Source organism: Emydura macquarii, unplaced genomic scaffold, assembly GCF_026122565.2.
Source record: "Emydura macquarii macquarii isolate MOO-44397 ecotype Brisbane River unplaced genomic scaffold, CSIRO-AGI_Emac_v2 contig_369, whole genome shotgun sequence".
Classification (NCBI taxonomy): domain Eukaryota; kingdom Metazoa; phylum Chordata; order Testudines; family Chelidae; genus Emydura; species Emydura macquarii.
The window spans coordinates 14,620,312-14,643,943 of NW_027130506.1; the positions used below are offsets into that span (position 1 = coordinate 14,620,312).

Sequence of the window (23,632 nt, forward strand, 5' to 3'; positions counted from 1 at the left end):
TGAAGTAGCTGCCTTTCTTCAGTTCATTTAAAACAGATTATTACTCACATAAATGCTGAAAAGTTTGTCGTTACAAAACGATTATAGGAAGATCAGCCTAGTGAGAAAATGCTAATTTGCTGTTAGTTCACTGGCCCTTCAAATCAGGAAACTAGAGTTCACAAAATGTGTGAGCAGGCCACAGGCCCAGAACGCACAGATACCACCAGGGTGGAGATGCTGGAATTGATTTCTAGCCATTTTCACCAGACTGGGAATTATAACAAGGTGTAACAGGGGCCTCCACTTCCACCCCCCATCTTCTTCACTGAAGAAACTGCACAGAGTCCTCCAGGCGCGCTCTCAGTGAAGCTTTGTTTCAAGTCCCCTTCACCAACATCACCACAGCTGCCCATGTTCCCATCTCTTCACAGCGTTTGACAAGGGTTAGGCCCTCTCAGCAGGACCTGAGGGGAACACTCGTCTCCTTACTCTGAGCCTTCTGTGTGACCAACCTCAGCTAGCACTGTTCTCCTCTCTCCTCCTTGCACTTCCTTCCCGGGCCTCTTTTATCAGCCCTGGGCTAATGGGGCCAACTGAGTTCTTACCACACCCAGCCCACCAGCCTGATTAGGTCATTACCCCCAATCACATTCTCCTGGGGCACTAATTAGCCTCTAAGGGATGTGAGTGCAGACTCATCTACTCACTCCCTGCACTCTTGTCACACAAGGATGACAGCAAATTGTCACAGGGATTACTGTTGAAAAAAGTGTACTTTTAAGATGCAAGATAAAGTCAATGAAACATAGAAGACTGAGTTCCATCTTCCAAAGCACCTAAGTGACTCAAGCACTTTTGAAAATTTTACCTGTAGAAGGTTGACAAACCAAAAAATATTCATAGATTCCAAGGCCAGAAGGGATTATTTTGATCATCTAGCCTGTCCTCTCGTATCACACAGGTCATACAACTTCCCCCAAATAATTCCTACAGCAGAACTTTTAGAAAAACATCCAATCTAGATTTTAAAGCTGCCAGTGATGGAGAATCCACAACAACCCTTTGTAAGTTGTTGCAAAGGGTAGTTACTCTCACCATTAAAAATTTACATCTTAGTTCCTGTCTGAATTTCAACTTCCAGCCATGGTGTTATACACTTCTCTGCTAGATTGAAGAACCCATTATTAAATATTTGTTCCCCATGTAGATACTTATAGGCTGTCATCAAGTTGCCACTAAAACTTTCCCTTCGTTAAGCTAAATAGATTGAACTCTTTGAGTCTATCACTGTAAGGCCTGTTTCCTAATCTTTAATCATTCTCATGGTTCTTCTCTGAACCATCTAAAATTTACCAGCATCTATCTTCAATTGTGGGCACCAGAACTGGACACAGTTTTCCAGCAGTGGTCGCATCAGTGCCAAATATAGTGACAAAATATCCTCTCTGTTCCTACTCGAGATTCTTGTTTACATATCCCAGTGTTCATAGAATCATAGAATATTAGAGTTGGAAGGGACCTCAGGAGGTCATCTAGTCCAACCCCCTGCTCAAAGCAGGACTAACCTCTGCTATATCATCCCAACCAGGGCTTTGTCAAGCCGCAGCTTAAAAACCTCTAAGGATGGAGATTCCACCACCTCCCTAGGTAACCCATTCCAGTGCTTCACCACCCTCCTAGTAAAAAACTTTTTCCTAATGTCCAACCTAGACCTCCCTCCCTGCAACTTGAGACCGTTGCTCCTTGTTCTGTCATCTGCCACCACCGAGAACAGCCTAGCCCCATCCTCCCTAGAACCCCCTTTCAGGTAGTTAAAGGCCGCTATTCCCCCCTCACTCTTCTCTTTTGCAGACTAAACAAGCCCAGTTCCCTCAGCCTCTCCTCATAAGTCCTGTGCTCCAGCCCCCTAGCATTAGCTCTTTTGGTCATTGGGAGTTCATATGAGGTTGGTTATCTACCACAACCACCAAATCTTTTTCAGAGTCACTGTTTCCCAGAATAAAGTCCTCCCAGCCTGTGAGCATGGCCCACATTCTTTGTTCTTAGATGAGTACAATCAGAGTTAGCCACATTAAAACACATATTGTTTGCTTTCACCTAGTTTATCAAACAACCCAGATTACTTTTTATCAGTGACTTGTCCTCTTCATTATTTACAACTCCCCTAAATTTTGTGTAATTCTAAACTTTATCAGTATGATTTTATGTTTTTTTGCAGGTTACTGACAAAAATGTTAAACAGAGTAGGACTAAGAAACTATCCTTGCAGGACCCCACTAGAAACACACCGGTTCAATGATGATTCTCCATTTACAATTGCATTCTGAGACCTATCAGTTAGCCAGTTTTAATCCATATATTGTGTGCCATGTTAATTTTATATCATTCTAGTTTTTAAATCAAAATATTGTATGGTAACAAATCAAATGTCTTACAGAAGTCTAAGTATATAACATCAACACTATTGCATTCATCAACCAAACTTGTAATCTCATACAAAAAAAAAAAAAAAGATACCAAGTTTATTTATCAAGATCAAGATTTTCCATAAACCAACATTGATTGCCATTAACTATATTACCTTCCTTTAATTCTTTATTAATTAAGGCCTGTATCAGCCACTCCATGGTCTTGCCCAGGATCTATGTCAGACTCCCAGGCCTATAATTACCCAAGTCTTCACATTTACCTTTTTTAAAAAATTGGCACATCAGCTTTCTTCCAGTGTTCTGGAATTTTTCCAGTGTACCCAGATATATTGAAAATCAACATTAATGGTCCAGCAAGCACCATAGACAACTCTTTTAAAACTCTTGGATGAAAGTTATCTAGACCTGCTGATTTAAAATATTTAACTTTCCTAGCTGCTGTTTAACATCCTTCTGAGATATTGGTGGAATGGAAAGAGTGTTATCATATGCGATGACTACAACATCTTTTTCTTTTTTATCCAAATATTTATTGAACACTTCTACATTTTCTGCATTATTATTGATAATTCTACCATTTCCATCTAGTTGTGGACCAATATCACTGTCAGGTTCTTTTTACTACTTATATATTTAAAAACTTCTTCTCACTGTCCTTAACTCTACTAGCCATAGATTTCACTTTGTGTCTTTTCGCTTCCCTTATCAACTTTTGAGAATTCCTAACTTTTGATTTATATTAATTACTATCAACTTTCCCTTTCTTTCATTTGTTATATATTATTTGATAATTATTATTGAATACTTATGTAACAGTAACCCCTAGAGGCTCCAGCTATGATTGCATCTCCATTGTTGTTCAAACATACAGTGAGTAGAGCTAGTTGGAATTTTTCAAAAAAGCATTTTTTGCCAAAAAATGCTGATTTGTTGAAACAGAAACTTTGCAGGAAATGGTTGCTTTCAGTTAATTTAATTTTTATTATTTTTGTTTGTGAACATTTTTGAGATTTCATTTTATGCCCCGTTTGGGATGGGAACATTTTTTGAAATTTCAAATTCTCACAGGACTGGAAAACCATTTCCTGCCAAACCCTAACATTGAGATACAGTCCTTCTCATAGATGTGGGTGATATATTCAAAATAATTTATTTGCCCTTTTCTTCCATTTGTGGATTGTCCAGAAAAATAATCTTTTTTAGGAACACACTTATTACTGAAATTATTCAGCAAGTGATTTCTGTGAATATATTTTAGGTGATGGATTGTTTAGAAATTATTTGTTTTGCTTATTTGCTATTTGTAGTGTATGATACTTAAGACATATGGTTTTGTTTCTGCTCCCTGATTGGATGACTGAAACTTTTAACAATAGGAGGGAAATCAAAGAGATGTCAAGACTTATTCTTCTGCAAACGCATCTACCCATATTTGTTCACCTGACTTCTAACATTCTGACAACAAAAACAAGACAAAAGTTTGGGAGAAATGAATGAAAAGCAGTGCAAATATAGCTGAACTGATTTCAAGGTTTTTATTTAAATGTTCCCCAATACTATATTGCAGGATTTGTCTAGTTCTAATAAGAAAAACCTAAAAGCAACACTTTATTCTCGTTCAGACTCCAGCTCAGCAAAGCATGTCAGCATACACCCCAAACTTAAAGCAGGTGCCTTATTGCCATTGGCCAGATCCTCAAAAGTACTTAGGCATCTAACTTCCATTGATTTCAAGGGGAGTTAGGTACCTAAATATTCAGGCTACTGACTTTAATGACATTTAATCTTGCGCTGAATTACTTTGCTGACTTTAACTACCTCCAGTGTCAGCCATGAGGCCCACAGATCGCTGTTATCCACTACTGGCTAGACTGGAATCCTCCTGGGACAATTAGGACCACTGAGAGACTACTAATGCATGCAGTTGCCCCCAATTTAACTGTCTTTGCTCATCCCATTATTTTGTTTATTGACCTTTTGTATCTTGTCGTAGATGGTGAGCTCCTTGATGCTCACTTGTGCAGCCCTAGAACTATGATCCCCTGCTCGGCGCGTCTAGGCACTACAGTATTATTATAATTGACAAGAACAGTACAACTCATTCCTATACATTCTGCATAACAGTTATTGGCATGGTGGCTTCTAGCTAGGATGCAGCACTTGATGTCACGTGAAGATCTGTTTCCACAAAACAAGAGCAAGTGGTAGGGAAAACTGGGATTCTCTCCTCTCATTTCTCAGCCTCAGTGCTGCTGTCTGGGATACTTGCCAGTGGCAAAGAGTTTGCATCTAGGTGATGGATCTCACCCATTCTGGTGTTGGCATCTGTGTGTTGCTGTTGGAAGGCACTCGGCTTCGAAGCTATAAAAGCTGATTAAGTCTCTGTTCAAGAATTTTGTTACCATCAATCTATGGGAATGATTGTAGTGTTCTTTAGGGATATGGGGTTGGTTTTCAACAAAGTACAATGAAAAAATACTTAGGGGAAAGAAAAAATTGTACCATGGTGCACTACATCTACAGGCAGTGATTAGCCATTTTCTTTGCCCCGGGCTGAGGCTAAAAATGTTCCTCCCTCGCATAGCTTATTAAACCTTAAGAGCAAGAAGCAGAAACACTTGTCCTCACCCTCCTCCTTTAAGCTGCCTGAGGAACCAACACTGAATTTTGAAGACAGGTAACGATTTAAATACATGCAATAACACATTAGATGAAGTGCTCAGTTACAGAGTGGAACTATTATGAAGCTCACATATGGCTTGCTAGCAACATGGAAATGGATGAGTGAGTAAATGCCTCTATTTCTTTTTCAGCCATTCTTTTATAGTTGTCACTAGCCTTGGTTTATCTGACCATGGGTTAAAAGCACCATTGGCTTGAAGTGTAGAGACTAACAGGGGGCAGCCTTTTTGTTTTTTAATTAATGTAATAGACCTAATCAGTTCCAACAACCAGAACCCCCACAAAGTGGATCATTGTTGTTGAGTCCACATTTTATTTACCATTTTTAAAATGGGCAAAATTGATAGAACTTGAGATTTTTTATCCATCGAGGTGGAAGAACATGGGCTGCTGCAGTAACAACTTTATCAATGGACTTGATCCCAAAGTTCCAATATTAGAGTGACACAAGCTATCTATGAACCTGTAGCTGTGAAAGGGTAATGCATTCTCCATGCTGCTTAAGTCTTTGATCTTTCTATTGACCAAGGCAATGAGACGACATTAGGTATCTAAATTGGGCAACCAAAATTAATGACACTTTGTGTAAATCTGGCCTTGAATGACTTGACTATGATTACACAGCAAGTTAGATGGAAAGCTGGGAACAGAACTAAGAAGTCCTGACTCCCCCATTCTATAAGCCTTTAAAAAAAGCAATTAAGCTTGTGTTAAAAAACGAAACAATGACAGAACATAGAGATGGCTAAAACGTGACTTTATGTGCAAACCTTTCAAATTTCAGGGTGGGAGATACTATTTCTCCTTTTTTACCCCATACAACCCTCTTCCCAAATTTGTTAACATGACGCATCAATTCCACAAAGACATGACTTGTCAAGTAGTCTCAGATGATGGCCTCTCTAAAACATTCTCCAGGTCTACTGGGGTGAAACAAGGCAGTGTGCTAGCACCAGTTCTCTTTGATCTCTTCTTAAAAGCCGTTCTGAATTATGGAACTGACAATCTTCAAAAGGGCATCTACATAACATACAGAAATAATGGAAAACTCTTCAATCTTTGAAGGCCTACTGCAAAGACAAAAGTCCTTGAGGAATTTATATTTGAAGCCCTTTTTGTGGTTGATTTTGCTCCACTTAGTCATAATGAAAGTGACTTATAGATTATTCTTGACAAATTCTCAGAAGCAACTAAACAGTTTGGACTCATCATCAGCCTGGAAAAAACTGAAGTCCTCTTCCAACCAGCTCCATCAACTACTACTACTGAGCCAAACATCACCATTGATGATACAAAACGAAGGAGTATTAATCTGCTAACATATCTTGGCAGTATTACTTCAAGTGATGGTTCACTGGATCAAGAACTATCAAACAGGATATAAAAGGTAAGCCAGGCTTTTGGAAGAGGTCAGTCCTCATGGGATACTCAACCAGCATACTATCAAACTGTCAACAAAACTGATGATATACAAGCAGTGATGATAGCATCCTTTTCTACAGGGACACATGGACAGTTTATTGCAGACACATCAAGCAACATGAAAAATTTTACATGCACCATATTCACTCTACTTTGAAGGTCCACCAGTAAGGCAAAGTGTCAAACACCAACATCACTGAAAGAGCAAAACCAAGCAGCACTGAAGCAATGATTTATCAAAGTTCAGCTAAGATGCACAGCTCATGTTATCCAAATGGATGATGACAGACTCCCAAAAAAAGTCCTCTATGGTGAGCTGAATCTGGAAACTGCAAGAAAGGCAACCAATGAAAATACATAAAAGACACTCCTAAGCAGAATTTCTACTCATGCAACATAAATACTGATCATTTCGAAGACACAGTCAAGGACAGACCTGAATGAAGAGCAACTATAAAGGTTGTAAACACTTTGAAAACAGGACCAAGCAAAATGCCAAGTTGTCAGTGGGAGCCTATACCTTCCTATGTGAGATCTATTTGCAACCTTGCTCTTCACAGACCCTACTGGATAGCCACAAGAGAACACACAAAATGCTGTGATGTCATCATCAGATACAAAGGACATCCATCTTCAGGGTGGTGGGAGGAGTCAATTATCAATCCCAAAATCTGAACAAACCCCTAAGGATTTGGTTAACAACCAAAACCCAGAAGTGGCCTCTTTTCTGGTTCTGATTTTCACATATTTGAAATCTAACAGAATAGCTAATTTCAAGAATTTCCACCATCTGAAATTTAAAAAAAAAAAGGCACAAATTTCAAGATTTATTTGCCGTCATATTTGAACCCTAATCCCCATCTGGCCTTAATCTCAACTCTGAACCTAATCCAGATTTTCCCTCTGCCCATGACATATCTAAAAGAAATAACTATTGAAAGACACTGGAGTAACCACTAACAAATACTGCCCCTATCGCGTGGCTGTTAGATTAGCAGGATTGTAATACCTGTAGAAAAACATTTATAGTCCTATGTAAATATTAACCAATGGTCTTCGTTTTACTGCCAATGGCAGACAATGAAAAGCAATTTTCCCAAATGTCTCCAGACCCTGATGATTAAACATACTTTTCAATACTCAAAAAGCAGAGCTCTAGAATGGTGTATTGTCTCTTACTGTTGCAGAAGCATATATGGAATAATAATTTGTTAGGTTCCCTGTCACTGCGAATTAAGATTTAAATTAGGAACATCAAAAAGTGTATTTTCTTTTAACACCAGTCTTTGCAAAAGCATTTTAAGTGCATCCCTTTGCATATTAAAAATGTATCTAAAGTGTTGGACTGACATTAAGAAGAGAGCTGCCCCCCACCAAAAAAACCAATTCCAATCTAAAATCAACATTCAGGGCTATCATTATGCTCTGAATTACACCCATGAGACTCCTATCCAAAAACGAGTCCATTTCTGATCTCAATTACACAAGTGTAATTCCAGATTGATGCTACAAGAAGCCAACAGAGATACTCCAGAATTGCATCAGCATAGCCAAGACCAAAATCATGTTCTGATCTTGTAAACAGCAGAAACTATTGCAAAAAGGAAAAATGTTATGAAATCTACCAGATCCTGGAGGCATTTTAGGTCCCTGGAGAGAAAACTCAGTTTCCTCTTTGGTCCGATAAAGTTTTCTTTATTCAGCAGGAGATATAAAAGCTCTCAAGCCCTTAGCTAGTTTCAAAGAGAGAAAGGGAAAATGTAAAGTATCTGCCCTTTAAAAGGAAACAGCTGAGTTTTAGTCCTTCTTTTGCAAGCTAACATCTTTCTTTCTTTGTAATATATTTTCTTTATAAGTCAGCAGGTACCAGAGGACACAACAAGCAAAGAAGAAATCCTCAGGAAAAGAAATGATGAAAAGTAACACAAAAGATATTTGTTCACTGGCTAGAAATGAACGAGAAAAAAGCAGGAACACACAAAGTTTAATAAGTGTCTAATGGCAGAAGAAAACTGAATTTTTGACATAAAATGGATCAAATAAAGCTGGAGCATAACCTCAGCAGAGATATCTGCCTGACTCTGCAGACTGCCTGAGACAATAGCTCAACAAGTATAACTGCTCCATTTATCTCCATGGGGTATTGACTCTGAAACCTAGTCGCCACACTACCTCAGGACTCTGCATGCAGGGTATTCACTGTCCCATCATGCCTCTGCTGAGGTGATGTCAGAATCCCTCAGTCTGGAAGGGGACCTAGCAGGGAACTGAAGGAGGTGGTGCAGCTGCCACAATTTTGGCTGACACACTGGGGATAGGACCTCCAGGGCTAAAACCATGAGCTGCTACAGTGTAAGCTAACGAGCCAAGGGCCTCTAGCTGGTCTGTAACAGACTCATATTCTTCCCAGACTAGGCACACAGGGGGATCTGTAACACAAGCTCTCCAGTTGCAGAACTTCCAGATTTCACTAGGAGCAAGCTTTCTTGAAGAGAAATCAGAAAGAGTGCAACCTTCCGTGTTGATTTTCATGGCACATGCAGCAGCACTAGAGGGCAACAGTACATTCCGGTAGGAACATGAAGTTTCTGTTGAAACTGGTTTTTGTTGGAAAATTGGATTTTTAGTTGAAAATGAAATTTTTCACGAAAAATTCCTGCTTTCCACACACAAACTCAAATCAATATTTCATCAAAACACCAAACACTTGAAAAACAAAATATCTTTGGCCAAAATTGAAATGTTTTTTATTCGAAACGGTGCCACCAGGCCTCATGGGAGTTGTAGTTTGAGGGGGTCTTATGTTCCCATTCTCTTCTGTAGGACGGGCTTTTTGGATAACAGTCAGGGACCCTATGAAACACACACTCTTCCCTTCATGAAGAAGAGAGAAAGTGATGCATCCTGGGAGATGTAATCTGGCCACAGAACCCATCCCATAGTAATCAATGGGAGCATAAGGCACCAAAACTACAACTGCTATGAGGCATGGTGGCACCATTTTGAATTGAAATATTTCAGTTTTAAGCTAAAATATTTTGGCTTTTGATATATTGACCAGAAGTCAAAATTTTCTGTTGAAAACGCCTCCCTATTTGCTTACCAGCTCTCCAGGAACGGTACTACCCACTGCCATATAAAGTAATTCAGAAACTTCAGGCTGACTGTGATCCAGGGAAGAATACCACTTGGGAAAATTACATTTTCTTTACAAGAAACCAACCCCCAAATGACACCACTGAACATTGCATTACAGCCCTTGGTAATTTCAAGTCTTGCAAATTTAAATAGTTAACAGATGGACTAATTAGTAGTCAAATTATCTATAGTGTAATTGATAAGATTAGTGTGAGTATAGTCTGTTAATAGTAATCCAGTGTATAAAGCATAGTAAGCATATTTGAGGCACACAGAATTAAGAGGCCATTTTTGAAAATTTGGGTCCAAATGGCCACTACCCAATGGGCACAGTGTGTGTGTGGCAAAGCCAGGGACAGAACACCAAACTCATGATTCCTAGTCCCAGTTCAGGGCTCAGGTTCAGCTGGTACACACCAATATGGCACATCTTTCAGGATGCTGCCTTATTCTTTAGGACCTAATGTGGCTGCTGAAGTAGCCGAAAGAACGTGAACCAAGTGTACATGCAGTGACATCAGCCTGTATTTGCAGAATCTGAAACATTACCCCTGAGAAGGCTTCGGAGAGTTTAGGCACTTCTCTGAAGCCCCCCTATAGAAAAGCCAAACACAAGGAGGCTAGGAGAGCATCTGAGGCCCACAAGAGGGACACAAGTTCAATGAGTCTAGTGGGGCATGCAAACCTCACTGAGGGGATGCCACACGAGCAGACCCCATGGTGTATATGGGCCCCAGGGAGAGGGAATCAATCCCAAAAAGCCACGGGAGTACCTCTGACAATATTTTGAAGACCTGCACAATCTTTTGTGAGCAGCTCCTCATGTGGGCAGAGTTCATGTGTTGGCTGGAGCTTGAAAGAGCACCACCTTCTTCTTTTCCCATGTCCAATCCGATCGCTGCCTCAACCACAAGATATTCTCCCTCACATTAGCTGGCAGTTAAGCATACTACTCATTCGAAGACTGCATCTACATTTGGAGGTAGGGGTGTGATTCCCACCTCAAGAAGACATGCTTGCGTTAGCTCTCATTCAGCTAATGTGCTCAAAATAGTAGCATAGCCACATTCGCACAGGCAGCAGCGAGTGGTGGCATGAGCACATACTCATTGGGTCTGGGAGGGTTTGTGCTCGAGGCAGATAGCTCATCTGCCACTCGCCTCTGTCTGTGTTACAGCTAATTTTTAACGCAGTAACTCGATGAGAGCTATTGTAGGTGTATTCAAGCAGGGCATTACACTCCCAGCTACGCGGGTAGATGTAACCTAGAATTACAATGGTCCCTCTAGTAGCTCAATATTACATGAGCTCAGAGGAGTGGTAAGCTTGAAATAAAAGATCTACGGAGAAGAAAAGTAATGGCAACTTTTGCTGCACCAAAATATGGTATAACTGTGTGCTTTTCCCCTGACTCCTCAGAAAATAGTAAAAACCCTGATAGCCTGGACATATGATTTGGAAGAAAGTGGAGGGAATAATAGGACATCATCCTGGTTTTAATCACAGTGTGAATTATTATTGTTATACTAGGCTGGGAGATGATGGAACTGTCAGTGGGGTTCTGAGGTCACTTGAAGAGAGCCGGGGAAATTGAACATGTACAATCTGCTGCTGACATTTAATTACTCTCCAGGTTGACAATTCAGAAGCTCAGACTGCAGAACGTTAAGCGTCTCTCGCTAGCAGCAGCACTTCAGCTTCTCATGAGTGGAACATTAGCAGAAAAAGCAGCAAGAGGGAGTGATGATTGAAACCAGCCTTCTTTTCAAATGAAGGCAGCAACTGGTAATTTTTTTTTAAAAAGACAAAAACAAATCCAAGCCGATATAGTCACCGGGAACATTTATAATGCTATTTTGGGGCCTTGCCGGAGAGTTAGACATCAGTCTTCTCTAAAGATTTTGGTCTATCCACGTTTTTACAGAAAATAATTAAACAATGTGTGTGAATGTAAAATAATGAAATGCCATAAAATCTGGGCTTGATGTGTCAATTTAAGAATGATCGATCTAATGCTCAACAGATGCTTGGGAGGGACGGCTGAGTTGTAGCAGCATTCACTTTCAGGACACTTTGGGTGATGATCATCTCTGAAAATCTGACCCGTAGTGTCAGACCCCATTAGAGCCGACTGAGCTCCTCATTCTTCTGAGTTCCATGTAATGTTAGTGCATGAGGGGCTCTCAGGTGTGACCGAGTTCCCATCTGCACTGCATGAGGTTTAAATATTCCATAGCATTTTTTGCAAACAGAAAATAACTGGCCAAAATCTTCTCTCCCACCCCATTCCCATGCCCTGCAAGGATTTGTCTACACTAGGAAAATACATCGAGGTTTGCTGCCTTATGTGCACCTCGACTAGCTGCATCAAGGTAGATGTAGTCTACAGTGTGAAAAAGGTCAAGGAGTGCATTGAGATAGCTAATCTCGATGAAGTGTATCTCACAGACTCTGTAGACAAGGCCCAACGCAGAGACTTGTATGTGTAGTTGTCAAAGAGCTCTGGGATTATTTGGGATAAGCCCTATCTTACTCCCATTGATGTCAATGACAACATTTCTACCGATTGCAGCAGTGCATTTGTCACAGTAAAGCAGTATTAGCATTCATGGCCAGACAGTCTGAGAAGAGCTTGCGAGACAGAAGTCCAGCATAAAGCAGATAGTATCTGCACTGTTCTGTGTGGAGAGCTAACACAGGGCCAGATCCTCAGCTGGAGTAAATGGACACCACACCGGATTTAAAGCTACACCCATTTCCATTAGCCAAGGATCTGGACCCGTAAATCCAACAATAGAAATAGAGAGCCAAATAATAAACCTTTACCTGCATTTTTACTCCATTTTTCTTCACGCCCTAAGTGTGCCAACGCCCACGCAGATCAATGGGTAGCAGCAAGCACTGCACCTGGCAGGGGGTCCGTCTGCAGAACAGGACTCCTCCACTGCTTCTTCGTTGTATTATTTACACTAATCCAAGGGGACTATTCATTACTGTCCCTTGAGGGCTAGCTTCTGCATACTGGCCCTCCGTGTTAATGGAAAATAATTGCACGGATCAAGAACAAGTGCCCTAAGTAGCTTCCAAAGCTAAGGAAGAGCGCGTCTGATCCCCTGACAGAAGGCTGGCACAGCATACAGTGCTGGCTGTTCAGCTTGTGACACGCTGGTGACATGCAGTACAGAAGACAGTGCCAAAATAACAGGCTCATGATGGAGAATGAGTGAAGGTTCTTACTTTAGCACTTGGTAGGTCGCTGTCTAGAACATAACAACCCTGCTATTCCGACGCTTTTTATAGGTCACAAATAAAACAAGGAGCTTTGTCACTAGCATAAAGGTTGTCAGAGGGATAGATTGTGACTCTAGGCACTGCTTTGAACAAGGGGACGTGCGTAAGGTGCACTAACCCAGGAGGCATGGTGACTCGGACAATGCTCTGAGGCATAATTTCTCCCCGGTTTCCTCCATCCTTCGGAAGGGGAACGTAATTTGCTTCCGGCTTTTACTCACAGCAATTCACAGTGCTGTCATTGGTGGCTCAGCTAAACTGGAAAACACGAGTGTAGAGCGTGGGGCAAGATTCGGCTCATTCTCTAACACCCCTGGCCCTCCTGCTCCAGGGTGCAAACTGCACACCCGGACCCATGGTCAGGGTATCCCACATAGGACCATTGGAGGGGTTCTTACTCCTTCACACTTCCCTGCATCAGCATATAATCCAAGTCTCAATCTATTGCCCGGACTGCACATCAAAATGTAACCGTTCCAATGTTGCCCGCCTGCCCTTACCTCTGATGAAGTCGGTTTGCAGTAGCCGGCTCCAAATACTAGATTCTCTAATGACATACTGGACTGGTCAGGTCCTGTCTCCAGGCTGCCTTTACCAAGCCACAACCCTTTCCCTGGACGAGCAAAGCTAAAAGGAGAAACAACATGAGGAGAGATTTAGTAAAAATCAGAGTTACTGTAGAGCCAGTTTCCGTCCCCGCTACCCACCAGGCAGAATTTATTGCAGATATTAGAAACTGAACCAACAGCTCATAATGCAATAGCATGAAATAAGAAGGGTGTACAGACAAATTAAAAAGTCGTAGGCTTTATTTTAAACTGATACAAGAAGCCAACGCCACACATCTCACAAAGGGGAAAAAATTCCATGGGGACTGAAAATAGCCAGTATTGGCATCTCCAGTGGCGAAAATGAAGTGACGAGGCTCTAGATTTAAAAAATGGTAGTCAAAAGTTAGTTCCTAAATTGGTTAGGGCATCTAAGAAAGGGGCCTGTTCTTCAAGTTTGGGTCACTCAATGGCTCCTGTTCATGGGAATATGAGCTGTTGAGTGCTCAGCACTTTAAAAACTCAGGCCACTTTCTCAGGTGCTTAGAGATAGATCAGAAATAGATGGCAGGTTGTAGGTAGGGTTAGAGAGAGAAATCAGGTCAAGCATGTACAGCCTTGTGACACTGGGCCAGAAAGGGTTAAGAACAAGCAGGCTGAAATGACCCAAAATCAACCTTTAAGGACATGTTACAAATACTGAAATGGTAATTAGCGCCATTCCTTGTGGATAAGAAGTCAAGTCATGTTAGAAGAACCAAGTGTTTGAAATGCAAGTGTACATTGTTAAAAGTTAAGAATAACTACTAATTATGTTTTTCTGTGTTTACATATATTTTGATAGATCAACTGCTTTTCCAGTCTGTCACTATATTCAGTTTAGTCACAAACCGAATGATCTTAACAGCAGGGTCTTAAATACGAATGTCAAGGCCTTGAATATATATATTTTTTTGTAAATGGGTGGACAAAGATGGAATGGAAATAACTGAGTCACAAAGAAAAAACCAAACCAAACCATGAACACCATTAGATTAGTCAAACCACACATCTTTGAACAGACTGAAGTGGTTATCCAATATGGTTATGCCCTATTTTATCAGGAAGCTACTTAAATTTCAAGGCCCAGCATCTCACTAGATAGTGAAGTACATAAAATATGTGTTATTAATCCCATCTGAGTATTTCATGCAGCATTTCCAACGTCCTTTCTGAGCATTCACTGGGCTCAACATAGGACCTGCAATGGCTTCTTAGGAGGACAGTGTCTTCTTCTCTTCTTCCACAGCCCTAGCAGGGACACCCATAGGATGTCCCAAGAGAAACAAGGAGAGCAGCTAAAACCCCACTGCAACAATGAAGCGAGGAAAATAAATTAGGAATTTGAAGAGTAACATTGGGTTTGCTCCTGAAGACCTTCAGAAGGTAACGTCTTTCACTACTGCTGACACGGCCTGGAGTTAAAAAGCTGTAATGTGAGGGGCTCCATAGCTAGTTGGCAATCGCTTCAGTTACCCACTCATCCAGCTTCATTTGTGGTTCTTCCTTGCACAATAAAAAGCCTAGTCCACGTTTACTGTTCGCCTTCTTCCCAGTGATTTTGTTATTTCACTGTGTCAGCAAAAAGGGCTACAGCCAAGCCGGACCCCAGGGTACCCTAATGAGCCCAGCTGGTCTGTGGCAGGCTGTCTAACTGGCTACCCCGCCTCATTGGCTGGAAGAGTCAGAAGACCGGCTCTTAAGCCCAGCAGCAGCAGTTCAGCAGCTGCTCAAAGCATTTGCCCACGGCTGCAATAGCTCCTGCACTTGTTGTTCCCTGTCTTGCTCCTGCTTTGTCTCACTCCAGGTAACCTGGTTCTGACCCTGGGTGCAAAATTCACAACTTTTGACTCTGGCATCCTACTCCTGCTCTAACCACTAGGCCCAACTGCCCATGTCCTGGTCACTGATGCACTATGTTTTTTTCACAGGAATATGAACATCTTGGGGGGGTGGCTTCATCCCGCTGTGAACGCCTCAGAACTGTTGGAGGGAACATTCCCCCAGCACGGGCTCTGTGAAAGGCAGTCGCAGGCTGACCCATTAATCCCAGTGTACAGATAGTGCTAGGGGTGGCTTTGAAGAGGATGGGGCTACCATTTTATGTACGAGAGTGATAATGGTTGGTGCTCCCACCCACAGGCAGTTTGTCTTGGGCAGCTGTAATCACAAATGACCCCGGGGGTCATTTTGGAATCCAGAGCAGCTCAGAACCAGGGGTCAGTTTTTCTCAACATCTTCATTAATGATATGGAGGATGGGGTGGATTGCACCCTCAGCAAGTTTGCAGGTGACACTAAGCTGGGGAGAGTGGTAGATATGCTGGAGGGTAGGGATAGAATACAGAAACAAATTGGAGGATTGGGCCAAAAGAAACCTGAGGATGTTCAACAAGGACAGGTGCAGAGTCCTCCACTTAGGATGGAAGAATCCCATACACTGCTATAAACTGGGGACCGACTGGATATGCAGCAGTTCAGCAGAAAAGGACCTGGGGGTTACAGTGGACAAGAAGCTGGCTATGAGTCAACTGTGTGCCCTTATTGCCAAGAAAATTAACGGCAAATTGGGCTGCATTAGTAGATGTACTGCCAGCAGATTGAGGGAAATTATTATTCCCCTCTGCTTGGCATTGGTGAGGCCACATTTGGAGTATTGTGTCTAATTTTGGGCTCCCAACACTATGGGAAGAATGTGGACAAATTGGAGAGATTCCAGCAGAGGGCAACAAAAATGATTAGGGGACTGGAGCACATGACTTCTGGGGAAAGGCTGAGGGAACTGGGCTTGCTTAGTCTGCAGAAGAGAAGAGTGAGGGGGATTTGATAGTGGCCTTCAATTACCTGAAGGGAGGCTCCAAGGAGGAAGGAGCTAGGCTGTTCTCAGTGGTGGCAGATGACAGACTGAGAGTAATGGTCTCACATTGCAATGAGGGAGGTCTAGGTTGAATATTAGGAAAAAGTTTTTCACTAGGAGGGTGGTGAAGCACTGGAATGGGTTACCTAGGGAGGTGGTGGAATCTCCATCCTTAGAGGTCTTTAAGCCCTGGCTTGATGAAGTCCTGGCTGGGATGATTTAGTTGGTTTAATATTCTATGATTCTGTGATTGATCAGAGGTGCACAAAAGCGGTGTGCAGCCGGCTTTGCCTCTCTTTCTCCTGCACCGTGCAGTTTTGTATTGCACCTCTAAGAGTGCTAAATACTGTAGAAATACAGTGAGGATACATCCACGCTTTGAGATGGAGGTGTAAATACCAACTTGAGGAGACATATCTGCCTTAGCTGTGGTGGGGTTAACACATTAAAAATTGAAGAATAGCCATGGCAGCACAAACAGCGGGAGGGGATAGCCACCCTGAGTACATTCCTCGCATCTTAGGCCATGTCTACACTACAAATCTTGGTCGATACAAGTTACGGCCAGCCTAAAGCCACTACAGTTAGTGTATCGCTTGTGTGGGTGCATACATAGGACCTTCAGTCAGTGCTTGTGTTGCTGTGCAATGCACCAGGGGTAGGGATCCCAGTGTTCAACCTGCCACCATCCAGTGCACTGCCATTTGGGAAGTTTTGGCGATGCTTGGTGGGGCAGAATCGAGTCACGCAGGAGTGACTGGGAGTCAGGAGTCTTCTTCCCAGTGTGCAACTGCCTCCAGCCTATAATGTCGTAATGCCATAATTTTTGTGCCTTTTTAAAAAATCCCATGAACCTGGCACTCCTTGCCATCTCTGACAGAAGCCTGGAGCCAGCACATCTCTGCGCTATTGTTATAAGCATTGCAAACTCAGGACACATGATCCTCCTGTATTTGCGGCGCCATAAGAACTGAATCCGTGTGGAACATGGCAATTTCTTGGAGGACAGGTTGCTGTGGGACATAGTGAGAACCAATTCAAGGCTGTTGATGGCATTCACAGACCACCTACAGATGGTGGAACACCACTGCTAGGCCCAAGGAACCAGCACTGACTGGTGGGATTGCATCGTAATGAAAGTTTGGGATGATGAGCAGTGGCTGCAGAATTTTCAGCTATGCAAGGGCACATTCCTGGATCTGTGCGTTGAGCTCACCTCAGCCGTCCAGGGCAGGACATCAAAATGAGAGCAGCACAGAGAGTGGAGAAGCGAATGGTGACTGCACTGTGGGAAATCATTCTGGACTTTGAAAATCCACTGTGGCAGCCATTGTCATGCAAGCGTGCAGGACCATTCAACGACTCGTGCTACACAGGACGGTGACTCTTGGCAATGTGCAGGGCAGAGTGGATGAATTTGCAGCAATGCCACGTGGGGAGATGGTGTTACTGCGTTGCTGTAATGGGGCAGTCAAATTGGTGGGAGACACATTTTAAATGTGGATACATGAACAACTAGGTTGACGCATGGTGGACTACGTCGACCTAAATATGTAGTTTAGATCAGGCCTTACAGAGATGAGAATCTGAGGCACACAGAGATTAGGTGACAAGCCTAAGATCAGACAAGACGTCGGTGGCAGACCCAGGCACTGAACCCAGCGTTCAGCGTTTTAACCAGAAGTCCATTCTCTCTCTCGCTGGAGCTGCAATGATGTTTATTACATCTCCTCAGGCTTTGATATGTTGCCATAAGGACACACCGTAAGAAGGTGGAAGGAAACCTTGGACTACATTTCCTCATGGCTGGCCTTCTGTTCATGTGTTTTAACTGATGTGCTTCCATCAGATTTTTGGAGGCTAAGCAGCAGGCAGCACTTCAATGTATTTATCACATCCAAAATGCGAGCTAAAAAAAGGCATCTCCAAAGAATGAAGGGACAAACATTGTTCAGAATGACAGGACAATGGACAACACAGTATGCTCTGGTCTGTTGAAAAGGCTGAAGCACACAAAAACATATAACTACCGTTACTGTATCAGAAGCCTAAACAAATGGTTCCCAAATACTAAATAACCTTCACTTGAATATTATCAAACTCTCAAAGGCTTTAAGGGAGAGAAAAGCAGTTTTTAATGCCAGTTATTTATTTATCTTTTGTTTTCACAGCAGAGAAGGGATTTGATTGCACTGGTCTTGTGGAAATAGATTTGGGATGGTACTGTAAAACAAAAAAACTTTTGGGAAACCAGCCACAATGTAGCTCGTTTTCTGAGGGAAACTTCAACACTTTTCAAACTTTTTAGTTGAAGTCCCACTGATGCCTCTGAAGAACATCTTATTTGGAGACAATTCCTGTTAGCTATTATGCAGTTTCTTTTTTGTATTTTTCTTTAATTCTTTAAATGTTATTACTACAAAAGTTGCTTGAATCTTTGTTGTTTACAGGTTTAACTGTTTTTCCTGTTTATTAGGACTGATTGATAAGCAGAATTTCCATCCTCAGGACATTCTTACAATTCAACACTAGGCTTTGCCCCAAAACAGGACAAAAAGTGAAATATTTTGTTTGTTTTAGGGGTTTTTTTTAAACCGAACAAAAAGTTACAAAAAAACATTCAATTTGAAAGTTCATGTCATTTCATTGAACTGAACATTTCATTTCTTCTCAGTTCACCATTGACCTGTGTCTGCCTGAGCTGTTGCGATGACTCATGGGAATTGTAATTTGGGTGCCCAAATGCCCCCATTTGCTATGGGTTGGGCTCACCAGCCAAACTACAACTCCCATGATGCACTGTGGTCATGGAACTCCCATGATGCATCACAGCAGTTGTGCAGAGGAGAGACCATGGTCATTCATGGGAGATTTAATCTGGCCTGACAGTTTAGTCTTTAACAGAGAATAGAGGCTCGAGGCATCAAAATTACTACAGCTCAGGCAGATACAGATCAATGTTCAGTTGACCCAACCAGAAACGTCATATTTTGATGAGACTGTTCCTCAGAACTTTTGATTTTGAGGAAAGTGTAGTTTTCATCAGAAAATCATTCCAGGGGGAAATCCCAAACCAGCTCCAGTTTGCACCTGCTGCCATTCGCTTTGAAAATCAGAACTGAACACATGCAGATGCTATATGTGAATTTTGGCCCTAGTCACTAAAATTATCATAACACCAAGAGGACTTCCTCATGGTTAAGGACTCCCCTAAATGGAGGACAGGAAATTTGGCCAGCCAGGTCTATGGACAAATCATTTAATCACCGTGCCTGTTTCCTTAACGGTGACAAGTGGATAATAATAATACATTCAGTACACAAACTCTACCGTTAAAAAAGGATTACAGATGGTTAATTGTGACATGCCTCCAATGCAAACCCTTAAAGATAAGGAAATCCAAAGTTGTGAGACACCTCTTAATCAAACCTTAACTCCCACACAGCACATTTCCATGGATAGACTCACTCTGCATCTTCATCAGGAACTTCCTTCTGCCTCCAACAGATGAGGAAACATTATACGCATCACATTAATTTTCCTCGCAGTATAACAGACAACCTTAATTCCAACCTCCAGCAATGTGAGTGTTGAACATACCGGCACATGTTAAGTATTCAATCTGATATTTACTTGTGAGGGAAGTATGAGAGCATAACTCTGACACTGCCACACCTGTAAATCCTCAGAGAGGTGGAGCAAGGCTAAAGTAATTAATGGTTGTAAAGTGCTTTGAAATCCTTGGATACGAGTGACAAGTCTCATTCTTACATATATTTTAATGAAACCACAAATCCTTCCCTGGAACTTGATGAGAATCATGGGTTGAAATTTGGCTTGCATTCTCCAAAGTAACTCTAAACCTTGGATAACTTTTTGACAAGTCGGACCAAGTTTTGGATCTGCAATAAAATCTGAAAGCTAGACAAGTTCAGTGTTGTTTTTTTTAAATGAAAGCTTGCACACAACTAGTCAGAATATTTTCTTATATGACACCCCAACTGGTAGCTCTGGAGGTTGCTATACCAAAAGATTCAGATTTCAGGTAAGGAACAACCAGCAGGAAGAAATGATCCTCAAAGCCAGAAAATTCTTGTTTTCATGCAAATAACCCTGGAAGGAAGATATACCATATTGACAACATTTTGTCTAAAATGAATGTTTGTCAATATTTTCTATGAGGCATCAGTGGCTCTTCACTGCAAACATTCTGCGTTCTCTTTAAATACAATTAATTTTAAAAATATAAATAAAATATAAAGAGAGAAATAAATCACCAGCTCACTGACTCTGCTACCCAGGCTTATATTTGTAGCAACTTCCACTGAGTGAGTACCCATTAACACTCAGAATAGTAGAAAATTATCCAGTCACTTTTCTGCCAAGATTCATGATGCATAAGGTAACAAAGTGCTTTGGAGGAATAAGGATTCGACTGGGAATAAAGAATTTGGGGTAGGATTTAAAAAAAAAGCTCTGTGTTGCTCCTTCTGAAGAAACTGAGTTTTAGGCCTAGTCTACACTTACCTGGTAATTTGGCGGCAGTCGATGGGAGTTACGCATGCTACACAGAGTAGCTTGTGTAACTCCCGTCAACTGCTGTGCTTCCCTTCTCCGCGGCATCTTCACTGCACTGTGCCGACGGGAACCGCGTTCCCGTTGACACAGCGCTACGTTACTTGAGGAGGTGGTTTTACTGCGTCGACTTCTGGATCGATTGAGCGGGTCTTCACTGACTGCTCAGTTGATCCAGATAGGTCGATCTGACGGTGCCGACTTTGCCGCCGTCAGTGTAGTTGTACCCTTAGGGTTGCTTTAGCAGGTCAGAGTTAGGTTAATGCTGAACACTTTTGAAGATCTCACCTCTTCAGTTCTTTTTCCTCTTCTGCCCAAGGCAGAGCATGGCCTTGGATAAGTCACTCCCCCTATATATATGCTCTTTACCTGTCTCAGATGGCATTGGGAATAAGTGTTAGTTACTATAGAATGCTCTGAAGAAGTAAAAGACGGCACTTGCCAAATGCTAAGTATTAACTGGGTGAAACCCTAACAGCCTGTCTGTTCTGACATGGACAAAGCTCCCACTGAAGGCACTGGGAGTTTTGCCTGACCAGGGGCTACAAGATTTCTCGTATTACTGTTATTTTAAGAGGCCTGTATGGGTGCTTGTGTGTGCGTGGGCAGTGGTGCTGTTGAATGAGGAAAAAAATCTCCTCTATAATACAAACAAAAAGAGAACACTATTGCCAGCTGCATTCAGCGAAGGTTCTCAGTGAATATTTAGATTCGTTTAAATGCTCTGCTTGCTTGTTTGTTTTAATTGGGTTACAAATGTTTTCAAGTGGATTCCTGGAACTGCTAAATAGAAGACTGAAGATCGTGCTGCCAGCCCCTGGGATGGATTCTGCACCGTGTCAAAGGCTGCACAGCTTTTACTATTACTGTTTCTATGGACAATGGTAATCCGATAAGGAATCACGACTCTCAGATATCTAGAGAGCTCCTCGAAGTTTTCAAATAGAAATCATTTGATGTTACTGGATGAACTTTCACTAGGAGGCAAGTCAACCATAAGTTGAAGGTAGAGGATCTGGCCTCCTCGTGCACTTAGCAAAGGATTTGACAATCAACAGTTCAGACACTCATGTCAGAGGCTATTTGCATGTTGTAGTTGTGTTATAAGCAACGGCATGTGCTTCCTCCTGCTTAGAAAGAGCAGTACAAAGGATGTTCTCATCCACTAAAGCAGGTTTAGTCTCCTGCTCTTAGTTTCCCTACAAGAGTGTGCACATTTCAAAAGTTCTATGTTGCTGTCCCAACACGTTTAATCCCCATCAGCAAAACAATACCCATTTCCCTTCCCAGATGGAATTATCTTATATCTGTTGTGGGACTGCTGAAGAATCAGGTCCCTAGAAGCATGCCCCCTTGCGTTCTATAATGAACTGTGATTTCTGCAGTGTTTGGGAACATGCCATTTAAATCCTGCTTTCCATTCCCCCCAGTCACCTTACTTTCTTCATGCTGCTCCTGCAATTGCAGTTGGAGAAAGGATTCAGAACTGCCAGCATGCCACTGCAATGCACCAATGACTAGAGGAGCTGAAGGGTTCTGGAACTGTGGGAATGGAGTTTGAAGCCCCTTCAGTTTGAGAGGGGTGGTGTGGCAGGTATTGTCACTGGCGGGAAGTGTTTGGCTGCTGCAGGAAGCAGGAATGGGAGCCGAGACACGCCATAGGCTGGGGCGATGTACCCAAATCCCTTTGGCACTATATTCCTATAGTACTGTGATTCTTCTTATAGCTAAATCAGAAGTACTAGGCCCTCTCTCTGCTGTTCCACTCTCCCATTTCCTGGGGTGGCCTTAAACCAGTCGTGCTAATTTTCACGTTGAATCGGGAGACTTTAACCAGCTCCTGGCTCAGTCCCCTAAAGACAAAAGAGGAGTGAAAAGCAGCTCAACTCTGTCTTTAGCATGGCTGAGTGCCGCAGCTGGGGAGAAGTGCTAGCTTCTCTTTGAAGCACCCCTCTAGCCCTCTTTCTGCAGTGACACTTCAAAGGGAAACCTCTGCTTAGCTTGAGAGATTCAAGTGGGGAGCTGGTTTAAGGCCACACAGGATCATGCTGGGCCTCTCCACTGTCCTAGATTCCAGACCCAAATTTTCTTCCATTGCTCATAAACCCTGGGGTTACTGCATCTTTATTGCTGACATTTATTTACATCAGAAATGCTGAATCCTAAAACTTGAAGCTAAAAACAAATGCTAGCGATGCCAAAAAATTCAATCCCACGCACTCTCAGTAACAGTTGGAATTTCAGAGTATCAAGTAACTGATAAGTCAGCCATTCACTGTGTCAAACCTGAGCTGCTAACTGTATTTTAAGCAGTTATACTTAAAACCACTTTGGCTGACCATGTATCTGAGATTCTGATCTTGGGCAATCTCTGTCTACGCTTACCATAGTGATGAGAGATAATAGCAGAGGTAATATGCTGGCCGTGTTTATCTTAAATATCCTATCTTTTTAACACACAGTGATCCCTTTTAGAAAAGAGTAAGTAAGTTCTGTTGACTCACTGATACATTTAAATAGGGAAATGCTACCTGTAAGTGAGATTTGGATAGCTCTTTGGTGGAGAAGCTTTAGGGTGTGGGCAGAGCAGTCCTGAGGGAGGAACCATAGTAACAGCCAAGTCTGGAAAGAAAGTATGAGCTGATATTTTATATTAATATATTGTGGATA

At 42.1% G+C, this 23,632-nt stretch overlaps 1 protein-coding gene across 1 annotated transcript in view; it reads right to left on the reverse strand.

Annotated features, from left to right (window-relative positions):
- Positions 1 to 23,632, reverse strand: part of FAM135B (family with sequence similarity 135 member B) — a 248,784-nt gene that overhangs the window by 69,638 nt on the left and 155,514 nt on the right. Inside the window, exon 7 of the mRNA XM_067531743.1 lies at positions 13,445 to 13,571. Within this exon, the coding sequence (XP_067387844.1) occupies positions 13,445 to 13,571 (127 nt within the window). The remainder of the gene's footprint in view (positions 1 to 13,444; positions 13,572 to 23,632) is intronic.